General features: G+C 44.0%; 2 protein-coding genes and 1 pseudogene across 3 annotated transcripts; all 3 read left to right on the forward strand.

The window, feature by feature from the left end:
- Positions 1-3187: 3187 nt before the first annotated feature.
- Positions 3188-7342, forward strand: LOC141821922 (protein KINESIN LIGHT CHAIN-RELATED 1-like). Its single transcript, XM_074709306.1, has 3 exons — positions 3188-4019; positions 4480-5388; positions 6887-7342. Exons 1-3 carry the CDS (start codon positions 3298-3300, stop codon positions 7119-7121), a joined length of 1866 nt encoding a protein of 621 aa, XP_074565407.1. The 5' UTR covers positions 3188-3297; the 3' UTR covers positions 7122-7342.
- Positions 7343-7525: 183 nt separating this feature from the next.
- Positions 7526-8220, forward strand: LOC141816859 (protein DOG1-like 3; annotated as a pseudogene).
- A 1669-nt stretch (positions 8221-9889) lies between these two features.
- Positions 9890-16365, forward strand: LOC141822353 (uncharacterized). 2 transcript variants are annotated; one of them, XM_074709798.1, is made up of 5 exons: positions 9890-13098; positions 13211-13818; positions 13943-14152; positions 15779-16050; positions 16151-16365. In XM_074709798.1, exons 1-5 carry the CDS (start codon positions 9951-9953, stop codon positions 16212-16214), a joined length of 4302 nt encoding a protein of 1433 aa, XP_074565899.1. In that variant the 5' UTR covers positions 9890-9950; the 3' UTR covers positions 16215-16365. The 2 variants fall into 2 exon arrangements, with proteins under 2 accessions (XP_074565899.1, XP_074565900.1); XM_074709799.1 differs by having other exon boundaries at positions 16154-16365.
- The last annotated feature ends 818 nt before the right edge of the window (positions 16366-17183 follow it).

A 17183-nucleotide genomic window follows, 5' to 3' on the forward strand; every position in this document is an offset into this window, starting at 1 on the left:
TACACTACCAATATTTCTCATGCTGAAACTGCTACTCACTGTGTGATGGTTTGCATCTTATTCTACATGCTAAGGTGGTTAGAGCATGTAGTTTCATTGTTATTAGGTTCCTATGAGATCAGTCGACATGCCTAGAAGCCTGGAATGGTAAGTTTGGGTTAAGAACATGATGGGTTGGTAAACATATGGTTTGCAGAACAGCACCTCCAAGTCAATAAAGCATTTGGTTAAGCAAGAAAATTTAATTTTATATAAAAAATTTATTTTTATAATTAAAATTTTAATTTATTTTAAAAAATTTTTAAACCCACCATTGTCGGTCTCAAGTCCGAATAAAAAAGGGTGAGAGAAAATTTTTTAAAATAATAACAATCATCTTTAAAAAAATTTCGCCTAGGGCCCTCCGTGGACTTGAGCCGCCCCTGGAATCAAATTTACAGATGCTCATAATCAAGAGAAAGTGTTTGTTTGCTTGATTCCTATATAATTCATGATATTCATGTGCTACTTGATAATTATGCTCATGCCTAATTAATTCTCAAGTAGTTTGAATTATATTGGAGTTGATTGGTTTCATCCGTTTTAATATTGAAAACTATCGTATCATATCCATTTCTCATTTGTGCGGTATTGAATCGGTTTAATTTTGATGCATGTGATCTTTGTGAGCACGGATTAGGTCCAATTCGATGTTGAGATTTTTCATTTTTTTCATTTTTTTAAAACAATAATAATAATAATAATAATAATAATAATAATAATATATAATTATAATTTAATTATAAAAAATAATAATTATAATTAAAAATGCAAATCGTATAAGTTCTACAAATAATTTAATTATAATATATATATATTTATATTATATTATTAATATTATAATTAATAATTTAATTTAATTTTAAAAATAATTAAATATCAAATTAATTTAGTTGTAAAAATAACTATATTTGAATTAGGGGTAATATAGTAAATGTGAAAGTAAGTAATGTATTAAGACCTTCAAACAAACAAGGTTTTGTCTCATTACCTAGGATTAAATCAAACAACAGTAGGTTATGTTTTATTCCCTATAACCTTGGTTATGTGATTATTTGGTAATCACATAATCAAGATAATCACGGATGCCCCCAACCAAACACAACCTTAAAGTTTCTTTTCAAAGCACAAACTAATTTCTCTTGTATCTAAAATGTAAAAAATCCTTAACAAACTTAATTTTCCATTAAGCACAAACTAATTTATGTGAGAAAAAAGATAAAATCAAAATATAGTCCTCAAAACATTGAAAATCTAATCAGGATGAAAGGAATTATCAACTGTAAAAGACAATTAAACTTGCTTCATTTAGCACCTCAATATCAGGCTTCCATAGAAAATCAGCAATTCAAAATGTATGCTCATAAAATTATTATGAATGCACAGCAAGGATGAGGTACCACTAGCAAGAATAGTCAGCAGGGGCGGATGTATTAAGGGGCCCGGGGGGGCCATGGCTCCCCAGCCCAAGTTGAACCTTTAATGTGTTTAGATTAAACCTTAGGGTTACTGGTTAATAGGTTTTAGGGTTAATGGGTTGTTGATCTATTGGATCCTAAACCAACCCGATAAGCCGATAAGGAAACCTAAAAATCGTGAGTCTGCCTTCGTTGGGTCCCGATCGCGCCTCCGTCTTCTTCGTGTCTTCGTCGGGCGCGGCGGCAACAACTTCAGCTTGGATTGCCGGCGATCTGCAAGGTGGCTGAGGACGCCGGTGAGTGAAGGGTGGATTGGGCAGTGCCGGTAACAAGGTCAATCGGCGGCGGCAGTGGCGTGAAGGGCAGACCGAAAGAGTCGAAGAGAAGAAGTAAATCGGGTGAGTTTCAGCCGAATATGTAAGTTTGTATTTAGGTCCTTGATATGTATCTTTGGGCAATTCTTTTGTTCAAATGAGTATATCGTTTTTATTATATGGCCCCCCCCCCCCCCCCCCCCCCCAAAATATGAAATCCTGGATCCGCCCCTGATAGTCAGTGCTCTCATAGAGAAGAAAAGATTACCGTTCTTATAAAAGAGGATAGAAGAAGTTACTTGAGATTACAACTTGCTTGATTATTATTAACATAAGCATTACATTATAACAACTTCGTCTTTGTTACTGCTGACACAGAGTCTCATTGACATGGTAAATAAACAAGTAACATTGCCTCCTCTCAAAAGTGTACGTGTTCATACTCAATCACGATGTGGAAAAAGGATCAAATTACTCAGAAGAGGTTATGCGGTCTGTTCAGTGAGATAACGATATTTTTTAATATTTTGCAGTATTTTTTGTACTGTCATTAAATATGGACCATTATAACATTACGACGGAGATTATTCAAATCCGACGGACCAAATTGTTTTAAAAATACACAAACGGTTACCTTTTCGTCTTGTTCTGTTTTAATTAGATATCTTCTGTTGGGATAATTTTTTAATTATTTTTTTATAATGATTTATTATCTTTTTTTTTCAAAAAAAACGGCTCTTTATTTTTATTAACATCAAAATCATGCAGGTCGAAAATAAAAAAAAAATATTTTTATCTTTTTTTATTTCAGAAATATCCTTGTAAAATATCATTATAAACAAAAATTAAACTATATTTATTTGTATTTAATTATTTTTCATGATGTATTTTTTGCCTACCAAATTCACACTCACACCCACTGTGGTGGTGGGTCCGGAAGCACAAGAAAGTAAAAAAACTCAGCCAATAAGCGGCGTTTTTATCCAAGGTAGCTAGTTGGGTGTGCAATTTAGCAAACGGCACAAATAGGCTCAGTCAGCATCTTTGCCAAATAATTATGCGAACCTATGTGAGTGACTTGTCGTGATGCTATTGGTATTGCCACGCCACCCTGGCAGAGAAGAGAGGGTAAATCTGTTTCTTATCTACCCACCCACCGTTATTATTATTCTTTTCTTCTACGCCAGTCCACCAACCGTAATCAACAGAAGCGATCGGTTGGCCTGGGCTCCACCCGGAGCAGCCATCAATTGTTTGAACGCTTTCGTTTCACCTTTATCTTTTACCTTTTTTACTTGACCGTCGGTTAACCGTAGGATCTTGATCTGACGGAAGGAGATCGAGACTGGAAGAGAAGGGTATTATTTGGGGAATTTGCTGCGTTCTTTCACTTCCATCCACTCCCTGCAGAGGAGAGGGGGCGACGCCAGATCTGTAATCCGCAATCCTCCTGCTGAATCGATTCCTTCTTCTTGTTCGGAGAAAAACCTAGTTTACGTTCCTCCGACGCCGCCGCCGCCGCCACGATGCCCGGCCTCGTCGCTACGCCGGAAGTACCGCCGCCTCTCCGTGTCGACGTACCCGATGGAGGAGACGCTCGCGCCCAGATCCTCCACGCCGGTGACAACCAGGACCCCGCGCGGGAGCCCAGGGCGGCGTCGCCGGTCCCCAAGAAGACGCCGTCGCCGACGCCTTCCTCCGCCCGCGCTAGGTCCGTGGAGCGCGGCTCCTCGTCTGCTGGGAAGCGGAGGCTGTCTCTGGAGAGACCAGGATCCGCCGCCGGCGCAGGGGGAAGGGATTTATTCCCGGCCGTGATCGACGAGACGGCGCTGGATAACCCGGATCTGGGGCCGTTCCTGCTGAAGCTGGCGCGGGGGGCGATTGCCTCCGGGGAGGGGCCGAGCAAGGCACTGGAGTACGCGTTGCGGGCGTCAAAGTCGCTGGAGCGATCCGGGGGAGAGGAGCGGCGGCTGGAGCTGGCAATGAGCTTGCACGTTGCATCGGCGATCTATAGCGGGCTGGGGCGGCACGAGGAGGCGGTGGCGGCGCTGGAGAGAGCGGTGGGAGCGACGGACCCGGCGCGGGGGCCTGACCACGCTCTCGCCGCCTTCTCCGGGTACATGCAACTGGGGGACACCCACGCCGTGGCCGGGCGGATGGAGCAGTCCATAGTGTGCTACACTAAGGGGCTCGAGATCCAGATGGAGGCGCTCGGGCAAGGCGACCCGAGGGTCGCCGAGACCTGCAGGTGAGTCTTCCGATACTGAACTTCCACATTTACTTCTCCGTTTTTTCGAACCATCGTCGGCGTCGTTTCCGGCCTGTTGCTGCTCCTCTCAAAATAATCTATCGCAAGGGTTTTGCCTTCGTCAGTAGATGCTTATCAGTTGTTTGGACTGTGAGCGCTACAGTGCGTCTCTGTCGACGGCGAGTAAGAAGATGACGATTACCTTGGTCTGTAGACGATTATCAGTTGTTTGAATCTGAGAATACCGGCGCACTGTAGCCGATGCCTTTGTCCGGCGTCGTTGTGGCATGGGACGGTCTCTCCTTGGTGTGCACCTCCATTCTAACCCGACTCTGTGACTGAGCGTGTCATTGGATTTTACCTGCAAATATTTCGTTTCGATAAATTCACTACGTGCAAAAGTTCGAACCCCTTCCCACAAGCACAATGCTGATCGCTCGTCCATTGATCGCCATGGCAGGTACTTGGCGGAAGCCCATGTCCAAGCGATGCAGTTCGAGGAGGCTGAGAAGCTATGCCGCAAGACTCTTGAGATCCACCGCGAGCACAGCCCCCCGGCGTCCCTGGAGGAAGCCGCCGATCGCCGCTTAATGGCCCTCATCTGCGAGGCCAAAGGCGACTATGAAGCCTCCCTTGAGCACCTCGTCCTGGCTTCCATGGTCCTCATCGCCAACTCTCAGGATGCAGACGTTGCGGCTGTGGATGTTGGTATTGGCGACACCTACCTCGCCCTTGGCCGTGTTGACGAGGCCGTCTTCTCCTACCAGAAGGCCCTTACTGTCTTCAAGTCCACTAAGGGCGATAACCACCCGTCCGTCGCTGCCGTCCTCGGCCGCCTTGCAGATCTATACTTCAAGACGGGCAAGTTCCGTGAGTCCAAATCCTACTGCGAGAATGCGCTGAGGATCTACGCGAAGCCCGTGCCTGGGTCATCCAATGAGGACCTTGCCGGAGGGATGATGGAGATTGCCGCCATTTATGAGGCAATGAGTGAACCGGAGGATGCGCTGAAACTGCTGCAGAAGGCGCTCAAACTTCTGGAGGATTCACCGGGACAGTGGAGCACGGTGGCCGGGATAGAGGCCCAGATGGGTGTCATGTATTACATGGTTGGGAGGTACGGGGAAGCAAGGAGCTCATTCGAAAGTGCCGTGTCCAAATTGAGGGCAAGCGGGGAGAGGAAATCTGCTTTCTTTGGAGTTTTGCTGAACCAGATGGGGCTGTCGTGCGTTCAACTTTTTAAGATCGACGAGGCAGCTGCGCTATTCGAGGAAGCAAGGACAGTTCTTGAGCTGGAAAGCGGTATGTCTCACCCTGATACCCTTGGGGTGTATAGCAATCTTGCTGCAACTTATGATGCCATGGGAAGGTACAAGATTTTTTGCCTCCAATATCTAGTTTCAGTTGTTATTTATTCCCTCTTCATTCCTTAATTTAAATTCTTAGCGTAGTAGTTACATGTGTAAATATGAGTTTTCTTATAAGTATAGCACATGACCATGACAGACAAATTATGATTTTGCTTTCTATGCTTCAGCTTTAAATCTTGAATTACTGCCGAGAAGAATCTCTTTTTGTTTGCATATCACTTATTAGCCAATTGTATATATTTGGTCTATATGCCATGTTGTCAGTAAAGGCTGAGCTACGTATGCTTAGTCAAAGTAGAAATTTCAAAGTAAAGGCTGGTCTATATTGTGGAGGTCGGCCTCTGATGGTGTATAAGCTGCCCTTTGAATTTACTGGGCAGGTGAACTAGGGGAAGGCCGTGTACTTCCAAGATTAATTGGGCAAAGTCTAAATACTTGAATTATTAAAAAAAATCTAAAAGTTTATTGTGTTAGTAGTTTCTTCTAATAGTTATTTGTAATTTTAGAAATAATGAATACGAAATAACTGTTTCACTCAATTGAAAGATAAAACCAATAACTCTAGATTTGAACAATCTTTCTATGGAAGTCTTCTGTTCGTTAGACCACTAAGTGTTCGACTTCACCTGACTAATCTCGAAGATAGATGGTATTCCCTCTAATTCACCTATTGGGTAAATCTAGAGCACAACTTATGCATATTTAAAAACTGATCTCAAGAATATTCATCCTTATTAGGATTCAAACCCTAGTCTTTTTATTTGTTTTCCTAAGTGTTTTACTACTACGCCACATTCGCCATTGATAGGATCACATTTAACTCCACTGATATTAGCACAATCTGACTAGACAAAATGTGAGTTTGGCAAATCACTTTAAGCTCAATCTGTTAGGAAAGCGATCAGTTTCTATTTATGTAATGGATCACTGCACTTATTCACACGACACTAATGGGCATAAAGTCTCCAAGCTTCAACAACAAATGACAAAACATAGTGGATTTCAATTTCTACAGCCACAATTTTTGTGCCAATGTTCCACTTTTCCGATTTTAAATTTTAGTTGCATAGTGTATAACTTATTTAGAAGTCAGTTTCCTAACTCAGCCATCCTATTTTCAAAGTATAGTATCTAGAGTGAAAAATGGTAAACTCTGACACAGTCAGAATTTGCTACTTAAAAATAAATCCTTTATGATAACTTGTACAAAATAATTAGATGAACATGGAAGATTTGTAAATCTTAGTTTGCTCAGTTATTCCTTGAAATTAGTAGGATTAAGTAGTTAATTTAAAAACCTGTAACTACTATTCATGAGAAAACAGAGAATTTGCGCTCAAGACTAATGTATATCATATTTATAGAGTTGAGATTTTAATGCTTTATCTACTATTTCAGAACCTGCTAACTCCCACGATTTGGGGAATTATTTGTGTCCTTGGCCCTTTCAAGGATAAAATCTGTAAATATTTCCTGGTTTTAATGTGCTGATGACAGGGTGGAAGAAGCAATTGAGATTCTGGAGAATGTGCTTAAGCTAAGGGAAGAGAAGCTTGGGACAGCAAACCCTGATGTGGATGATGAGAAGAAAAGGCTAGCCGAGCTCTTAAAGGAAGCAGGCAGAACGAGGAACAGGAAACCAAAGTCCCTCGAGAACCTTTTAGTGACTAATTCACAAAGAATCAAAAAGGAGGTTACAAGGAGGTGGCCTGGCTTGGGTTTTAAAAGTTGAGACAAAGCAAAACCATTCACTGCCTTCCCTTGTAATATAAAAAATGCATCTGTAAAGAGTTCAGTATAGAAATTTGGTGATTTCATGCTTCTGGGCCTTCTGACTTTTCCCCCATGTTTTATTTATCGTTTAATTCATTTGTAATCCTTGGATGATTTACTGTTTTATGTTTGGAATGTGTGAAACTCTTGTTGTGGAACAAATAAATTCCTCTTTCTGGATGGCAATTGTTCATTTTGACAGTGTTTAATTCTGAATGTTTGTCTTATACGACCAGGTTGAAAGTCCTGCAATCTCCACTATGGAGGCGGACGGTGCTTGCGGCGGGGCTGAAGGTGCGAGGCGGAGGCTGAAGGCGGCGAGGCGGAGGGCGGAGGAGGAGGCGGAGCGGAGGGAGGCGAAGTCAATCTACAGCTGTTTGTCTCTCCAAGTTCAAGGCGAAAATATAAATGAGCCATTTTGCGCTGCAATTCGCCCCCATCCATGGATTCAAACGTGTTCGTCTTCGCCGCGGTGTGGCCTCGCCGGCTCCGGCGCGATCTCCTTCTCGGGAGGGCGTCGGCCGACCGCGCGCTCCTCCGGTACGAGACTTTCTTCCTGTCTCGGTCGGCCGCCGCGCGCGCGTGGGCCACAGCCGTGGACCCGGTGCTGGCCTTCGCCGCCCACTGGGTGGCCGGGTGGCGCCCCAACGCGCTCATCCACCTCCTTTACTCCGAGTCGAGCGTACGGTTCGAGCAGCAGCTGGTGGGCCTCCTGCGGGGCGTGCACTCGGGCGACCTGAGCGACCTCAACGCCGCGCAGCTGGCCCGTATCGACGACCTCCAGCGGCGGACGGTACTGGAGGAGGTGGAAGTCGGAGCGGAGATGGCATCGGTGCAGGAGGGCGTGGCGGAGCCGTTCCCGCGGTCGGACGCGGAGATGGAGGCCAAGGTGGCGGCGCTGGGGGCGCGTCATGCGCAGGGCCGACGAGCTTCGCCTGCGCACGCTGCGGGAGCTGGTTGTCATCCTGGATCCGGTGCAGGCCGTCGGTCTCCTTGTCGCTGCAGCGGACCTCGAGATCGGCATGCGGGAAATCGGACTGGAGCACGACGGCGAGTGAGTCCGGTCACCGAGTCGACGGGCCGAGTCGCAACACACGATCAGATGACGATCTGATATGAAAAATATTGTTATTCTATTAAATATTTGTCTAATATATAATGTTTATAATTATATATATATAGAGAAATGATATGCTGCGCGACATCCCATCCACGACCCGTGCGTTTCACCTGACCCACGCCCACTGTCGCCGCTCCCGTTTCGCCGTCTGGCCACCTCCAGCCGTCGGATCAAGCCCGATCGATGCGCCACTCGCTGGCGCGTCGATCGGCGTCGATCCGGCGGCCGTCGGTGGTCGGACGACGGCGAATTCGATCGGAAGCCGCCGCTCTCAGTGACTGGTGCGGAATCCGGCCAAATTCCGATCGCGATTTGGTCGGAATCCGCGCCAGTCACTATGGTCTCGGATTCCGACCAAATTTGCCGCGCTAGTCACTGTGGACCCGATTGACGCGCCACTCGCCGGCGCGTCGACCGGCGTTGGTCCGGCGGCCAAAGATGGTCGGACGGCGATGAAATCGCGGCAGCAGTGGGTGTGGGTGGGAGAAGTCGCTGACGGAGTCGCGTACGAACGGCACGCAGCATAGCAATTGCGTATAATTTCTATGCTGCGCGATAGGGATTTACGTGACCCGTGCGCGACAGCCCCGACCCCCTGTCGCTGCCGTCCGCCCTCGCCTCGTCGTCCGGCCATCGGCCCCGCCGCGATCGATGTGCCGCTCGTCGGTGCGTCGGTCGGCGTCGGATTCCGGTCGAATTGTGGCCAGAATCTGGTCGAATTCGGCCGAAAACTGCCGAATCTGACGCACAGCCACTGGTGACCGAATCGCGGTTGGTTTCCGGCCAAATCGCGGTCGGTCTCCGATCACGATTTGGCCGGAAACCGGCCGCGATTCGGGCGCCAGTGGCTGTGCGTCAGATTCAGCGATTTTCGACCGAATTCGGCCGGATTCCGACCACAATTCGGCCGGAATCCGACGCCGCCGACGCGCCGACGAGCGGCGCATCGATCGTGGCCGGCGGTGGCCGGACGGCGAGGCGAGGGGGGACGATAGCGGCGGGGATCGGGGCGCGAGTACTGTGCATTCCCAGATTTGGATGGTCAGATCTCGTGGGCAATCGCGTGATCAACGGCGAATTCGACGTCGCGCACGGGCGCGGATGGGGGTGTCGCGCAGCAGAGCAAAATCGTGTATATATATATATACATATATATTCGTGAGTCTCTTAACAAACACGTTCGTAAGCTATTAAACGAATATGTTTGTGAACACGTTCGTGAGCCTTTAAATTAACATGTTCGCGAGCTCACGAACCAAATACTGTTAAGCTCGAGCTCGACTCGATAATATTTTCAAGTTCGAAATCAGGCTCGAGCTCGGCTCGTTAACTTAATTGAATGAACTCAAATGAATTTTTTTTTTCGAGTCGAGACTCGAATAACTCATGAGCAGCTTTCTCGTTTATACCCTAAAAAAATTCCAATTATTTACAAAATATTCTCTATTTTCTTTTGGCTAAATTCATTGAGAATGTGGTTTGACACGACCCAATCTGGTCGGCCCATCGTCGCCCTAATCCTTGTGATTTGCGTCGGGGTTTTAGCATCTCCTCCGCCGGCGCTCGCGCTCCCGTTGCCGCCCTCCGCCATCCGTCGTACCCTTGTTCCGTTCATGCGCAGTCTTCACTCACCAGGACAACTCCCACAAGGCCTGGAAGCCTCCTCCCATGGATGCCTCCGCCGCGGCATGGCTCAAAGGTACCAACTTTTTCTGCAGACTCTCCCCTCCAGGTCAGTCTCCTTCCGTATCGGCTCCGTGGAAGAAGAATCAGCTGACAGAAGGCGGAAGCTCTTCCGTTCTTTTCCGAAAATTCCCATCTTGGAGCTGCCCGTGCATTTCTAGGAACAGCAGTGGCGGAATTCTGAAAATTTCAGCACGACTACAGCGGCCGTTGAGGCGGCGGCGCAACACGCTGAGGGATAAGCTTCTTCCTTCTCCTGTAGAGCAGGTGCGTAGAGTTCCTGACTCCCTGGATTCAGTTACTGATTTGGATCTGTCCGAGGATGGCAAACTTCAGGTGGAGGGATTTTGCACAAAGATGGATGCTGAGGGTAAGAATGAAGTGGGCGAAGAACTATTCTCCGCGGGTGGGAATTTGCCAGAAACTAAATCAGCTTTGTGGGATAAATTGGAGAATTGGGTTGATCAGTACAAGGTGGATTCAGAATTTTGGGGAGTAGGGGCTGGCCATATATTTACGATTTATCTAGATTCTGATAGGAAGGTTGTTAAGGTCTTGGTGAATGAGGATGAAATCATTAAAAGAACCAGAGTCCAAGCATGGTCTCTTGAAGAGAAGGATGAGTTGGAAGAGTCTACGGTTATGAATTCTAAGATTTTTCGTGCAAATCTTATTGCTAGAATGATAGAGAGTGGAGAGTATGCACTTCCCAAAAATAGTTCAGTGGTTAAGTTTATTCCACATGAAAAGAAGTCATCTTTTTCTGAAGGCCTACGTTCTGTCTCTCTTCAGGTTCAGCCAATTTTGAAGATGTTTCCTAATAGGGTTTTCACATTGTTATGTGGTTTCTGCGTTCTGTGGGCCACAATGAAGTTGTTTGTGCAGAATGAGCAAGTAGAATTGTCTAGGGAAGAGGCGGAAATGCTGAGGAGAAAGATAAAGCTTCGGATGGAGAGGGAGGATATGGAGAAGGGGAGCATCAAAGTTCTTGATGATACACCTGAGTTGCCTGTGTTCAATAGGCCACAGTTGGATCAGAATGAACTAATGAAGAGCATTATCGAAGCAAAAGCATCAACAGAGAAATCATTCATGATAAATTCATCGAGTGACTTATATGTCCAAACTCCTGATTTTAATGAGAAAGTAAAAGAAATTAGAGAAATGGCAAGGAGGATAAGAGAACAAGAGCAGCAGGATATATCTGAACCTGAAACTTCTAAGAAAATCGAAGTTGATTCTGTGTCACAAAATGATTCTAAATCATCTCTTGGTAATAAGAAGAATGCTGTTTTAGAAATTGAATCTAATGGTGAAGCTTCGAATGTTGATATAACTTCCATGAAGAATCCACATATGCATCAAGATACTGGCATTGAGTTTCATGTGGATAGAAAGAACAAGGACTTGTCTGGAAATAATAGTCCTGAACGTTTAAGCAGTACTAGCTATCAAGAATCATCAAGTTCACTGCAAAATAATGATAACAGAATGAACAATGAGGATGACTGCCAGAAGGAAGCAATAAGATATTCAAGCGGAGTTCGATCAAATAACGTTGACACCAAAAACATGGAGAATGCCTTGCATAGTTCTGCTGCTGAAGAGAGAATAAACAGTAGTAGCTCAACTGAAGTTTGCACTAGAAGTGGATCTGGAAATAAGCCAAGAATCATAACATCAGTTAAGGAAGCTAGGGAATACCTTGCCAAAAGAAGTGTTGTGCTATCTGATATGTTACAGTCTGACAAAGAAGTGCAAGATGGGGGGCAATCAGCAGGAGTTAGTTCTTTGAATCACTTGTATCAGGATGAAGGTATGAATAATGGAAGTCCTGGAACCAGTGAAGACCTTAATTTGGTTGAAACATCAGAAAATTTCCATGTTGATCCATGCAAGGATTTCTATGATGATGGTTCTGTTATTGCTCCTATTCTGAAAAGGCCTACTGTAGATAATTTTTCCATAAATAAAGGAAATGTGAATGATGCTACGAAAAGTAAGATAACTATGGATATGGAGAATTATGAAATGAGAGGGGGAATTTTTGATGGTTTGTCTGATGATACTGATCAACTGGTTGTCACAGACAGCACTGTTGGTGGATCTTTTGAACTTTTTGATTCTAAGACTGGTGTCAAATTGAATTCAAGAGACATGGCTATTGAGGCTGTAAATAGTGTTGATTTACAAACTGATTCAAGCACTCCAGAAATAAGGGATCTGAGTGAGGAACAAAAAGATGTGGAGGATCAGAGGGATGGATGCACTTTGAATACTTTTGATGACAAATTAAAATTAGAATACCCTACAACCAGTACTTATGAGGTGAAGACATTGAGTACGAATCCTCTAAAAGATGATAAACTAGGTCAACCTCAAGAGCTAGTTGGTCTGAAGGACATTAACAAGTTTAGTGAAGAGACACAGCAGCTTCAGTTTGAATTTACCAAGTCAGAAATTCCAGTTGATAAATCTGGTCAAGTTACAGAAAGTAGGGTGGTGGGAACATCCAAATTGGATCAAGATGAAAGTTCTACTCTATCAGGTTTTGACCCTTCTTTTCAGTCCATTTCAGAAACACTGGATGCTAATCTTAAATTTGGTGATATATTAGGAGAGTTAGAACCACCACAGTCTGCTACCAATGCTTTTGATGTTTCAACCAAAGGTCAGAACACAAGTAGTCCAAGAAATTCAAGAACTAATTCTGGTGAGATTGGCTTCGCTACTGAAGGAAAACAACTAAATGCTGGAAGGAGTTGGATTGAAGAGAACTTTCAGGAATTTGAGCCAGTGATTGCTAAAATAAGAGCTGGCTTCAAGGAAAATTACATGGTGGCAAAAGAGAATATGCAACAGCAACCAAATTTGAGCGCCCACATTAGTGAACTGAGGTTGACAGACATTGACAATGAACTTGAATGGATGAATGATGAAAGGTTGCAGCGAATTGTATTTCAGGTTCGAGACAATGAACTGGCAGGTAAGGATCCTTTTGATTCTATAGATGCTGAAGATAAGCTTGTCTTCTTCAAGGGATTAGAAAGCAAAGTTGAAAAGGTGAATGGAGAGCTTTTGCGTGCCCATGAATGGGTACACTCCAGAATTGAAAACCTTGATTATGGAGCAGGTATTTTTATATCCATTTCTTGTAATTCCATGTCATGTAATCTAAACTTTATTAAGTTCAGAAAAATATTGTGGATTTATTGTGTTTCTATTTTTCTGTTTCCTTAAATCAGATGGTATTAGCTTGAATGATCCACTGGAAAAAATAATTCCTCGCTGGAAAGCCCCTCCAGTTGACAGAAATCCTGAATTTCTTAGATATCAAAAGCCAATCTTTACTAAGGAGGATGCTGCAGATATCAAACTTCAAAAAACAGAGAATTTGCCAAATTCTCAAGGCTTTTCCAGTTCTTCAGTTGATGGCATCAGAAGGTTGTCACTAGATGCATCTTCCATGAAATCTAAATCAGTAATTGAGAGCAGTGATGGTAATATAAGACCAGGAAAAAAGAATGGAAAAGAACATTGGCAACATACCAAGAAATGGTCACAAGGTTTCCTTGAAGTTTATAATGCAGAGAAAGATCCGGAAATTAAGGCCATCATGAGAGAGATGGGAAAGGATTTGGACAGATGGATCACTGAGAAAGATACACAAGATATGGCTGACTTGATGAAAAAGATACCCACAAGAAGGCGTAGGTACATCGAAAAGAAATTGGAGAAGGTTAAACGGGAAGTTGAAATGTTCGGTGTACCAGCAGTTGTCAGCAAATACAGAGAATATGCTGAAGAAAAACAAGAAGATTACTTATGGTGGTTAGATCTTCCATGTGTACTGGTAAATGATTATTTGACCTCATTAGTTTCATAGAATTCATAAGCTATTCGTGTATAGTCATTTTGATTTTACTGTCATTGCCAGGTGCTTACAATTTATTTCTGATTCAAATTACTGTCTACAGTGCCTTGAACTATATACTATTGAAGAAGGTGTTCCAAAAGTGGGATTTTATTCACTCGAAATGGCAGTGGATCTTGAACTGAATCCGAAGCAATATCATGTGATTGCTTTTGAGGATGCAGGAGACTCTAAGAACTTCTGCTATATTTTACAGGCCCACATGGATATGCTTGGAAGTGGTAAAGCTTTTGTTGTTGCTCGGCCTCCAAAGGTAGCAAAATTTCTAGTATCTTTATTTAACCATGTTTTTGTAATTGCCCTTATTTTGTAGTTGATTTTATAAAATTGTTCTAACATTCTTTTTCTTATGAGCACACTATATATGATGTTTTGTGCAAAAATATTATTAAGATTGAATGACTAATCATGGATCTCTAAATCTCAAGTTGTTAAGAAAGACCACAATGCTAAGAGCCTAATAGCGCATTGCAAGGTTGTGACTAGTCCCTCACCAGGTTTGTGAATTGATTTGTAGAAGATACTTGACAGGTGGACAACTTGAATTTTAAAGTGCTAATGGGATTCTTGAAGTTTTCCCTCCAATCGTCCCAATTCGTTTGTGAAGAGATTTATAGTCTCGCAGTGCCTGTGGAAGAAGCCAAGGACAAGTTAAGCAGTGCACCACTCAAGTGTCACACCACTTTGTTTTGAGCAGAGGAAACTCAACGCATATCCCACCATGAGCCTGTTCCATTGCCTTTGTAATAGTTGCCTGCCTCCTTCAAACCCACCACGTCATCAATTTGTAGCCCAACCTGACATAGTTGAACTGGTGTCTGTCTCATGGTTGATGTCATGACTCGGACACATGGTAACATCTGACAATGTGAACACAAATTTCAAGTGCAATACATAAGGCCTTGGGATCAAGAAACGAGATCTTTGCCTGCCAACCGTGAATAATGGCAATAGAGAGAGATACCCTATCACAATCCTTCTGAGCCAAACCTCTTTCCCAATCTCCTCTAGCGTGATGACCCTACATAAGACCTGCTCCTGTGTGTAAATTGGAAGATCTAGCTAGCTGTTATAAGAGACCTTAATAGTGAGTTTACTTTACTTTGATAGGTAAGATTTGAACCCTGGACTTTGATGTTGATACATGTGAAAGTTGATTTATCAATTACTTATCTCAATAGATCAAATTATTATTGAAGGGTCTAATTAAATAATTCTTTTATCAATACCTATAAAGAGAACTGTACCTCTTGGTGCTGACATGAATGAACCAATATTGAAGATGATGCACAGTTCTTGACTTCCTAATCCACGAAAATGACATCTCATTCTTGGATAGGCTTTATGTTCTTAAATTTTGTATGCTTTCTTGTATTTAGACTCATGCATGGAAAATTGCCTGTCAAGACATCATAGGTTTCTGAGAACCTAGTCCAACATTCTATGTTGAATGCGTTGATCATGTATGGGTGATTGTAAGAAATGTTTAGGACTACAAGTTGCTAGTTTCGAGTATTTTGTACCAAATATAACTGAAAAATGGAGTGGAACCTTTCCGTCTGCCTGACTTGCTCATAAGCACTAAGGGAGAATTGTTCCGTTAGTGCTTGTGAGCACCAAAGTACTGTTTTATACATCACTAATAGCAAACTTACATAAATCATCTTCTCCCTGCTACTCCTGTCTGGAGAGCAATGGACTGAGTTCCTAACTATGAGAATTTTGAATCAAGTGCCTTGTTCAAATGAGCTAAGAGCTCTTTCTTTTGTGATATAATTTGATAACCCATTGTACAGTACATTTTCTTCCCAGTGATTCTTCTGTAACCATGCTTAGAAGTTTTGACGTCACTTTTGAAACTGATAAAAATTCATTGCAGGATGCTTTTAGAGAAGCCAAAGCCAACGGATTTAGTGTCACCGTTATTAGAAATGGGCAGATCAAGCTCAACGTGGACCAGACACTGGAAGAAGTAGAGGAAGAAATAACAGAGATTGGAAGCAAGTTTTATCATGATAAGATCATGCATGAGCGATCAGTTGATATAAACACATTAATGAAGGGGGTTGATGCTGCTGAAAAATCCACCAAGAAAGGAAGTATAAACACATTAATGAAAGGTGTTGCTGCTGCTGAAAAATCCACCAAGAGGTATTGGCTTGCATTGCAATGTAGTTTTGGCAGAGATTGTGAAAAATGTTTCTTGTTCATATTGTTCATGAATGATCTGTTTTTTTCTTTCTTCTCCCAGCAGACGGTCAACAAAACCACGCAAGAAGACTAGAAAGCATGCAAATCCTGCCGAGTCATCATGATCAGTAAAATGCAAATGCTCTCTTCTTCTTAAATCCAGACTGAAAGTGCATTGATGGATACACTTATTTTGAATGTAAGCATTTTTATTTCCCATTCCTTCACTTTCTTAATCCATCCGCTGAGTAAATAATAGTGGCTAAGTTTGTTCAATTTCCACTGTTTTTGCCACCCTGCATGCTACTTAGTTGAAATTTAGTGTTTGCTCTAAGAGAGAAAATTACTCTATTTAGATTAGATTTCATTAAAGTTAAATTTGTTGAAACAAGGATCTCCTTGGCGGCACTCAGACCGCTGCTGGCCCCGCCCGCCCACGGTACGAGTTTCTCTACTCAAAGCCTCCCCCCAACTACGTCGCCGGTCTCGGCCGTGGCGCCGCCGGATTCACCACTCGATCTGATATTGGTCCTGCTCGCGCTGCCTCCGCCCTCCCCGATCGCCCTGCCGCTGCCATCGGTGCTGCTGCAGCCTTTGGTGCTGGACGTGGCGGGGGTAAGGGAGCTGGAGGTGATGATGAGCACGAGGAGGAAGAGGCCGACGGAAAGGGATGAGGATGACGAGAAAGCTGACGCTGTTTGGGAGGCCATTGATAAGAGGATGGATTCAAGAAGGAAAGACAGGAGGAAAGCAAGCCATTGATATGAATCAAAAATTAATTTATATATATATATATATATAGTTTCTATGCTGCACGACGGGATTTACGCGACCCGTGAGCGACACCCCCGACCCCCAGCCGCTCCCGCCGCCGTCGCCACCGGAGACTGCTGCCCGGGCCCAGTCGACGCGCCACTCGCCGGCGCACCGATCGGCACCGGATTCCGATCGGATTGTGGTTGGAATCTGATCGAATTCGGTCGGAAACCAACAAACCCAGCACGCTGCCATTGTGGGCCAAATCGCGGCCGGTTTTCGACGTTCCTTCCCGTCGTCCCGTTTGGCTACCACCGACCGTCGGCTCTGTTTCCAAC

Source organism: Curcuma longa, chromosome 2 (genome assembly GCF_044706935.1).
Source record: "Curcuma longa cultivar G26 ecotype Majalengka, Jawa Barat chromosome 2, ITB_CL_G26_1.1, whole genome shotgun sequence".
NCBI classification, from domain to species: domain Eukaryota; kingdom Viridiplantae; phylum Streptophyta; class Magnoliopsida; order Zingiberales; family Zingiberaceae; genus Curcuma; species Curcuma longa.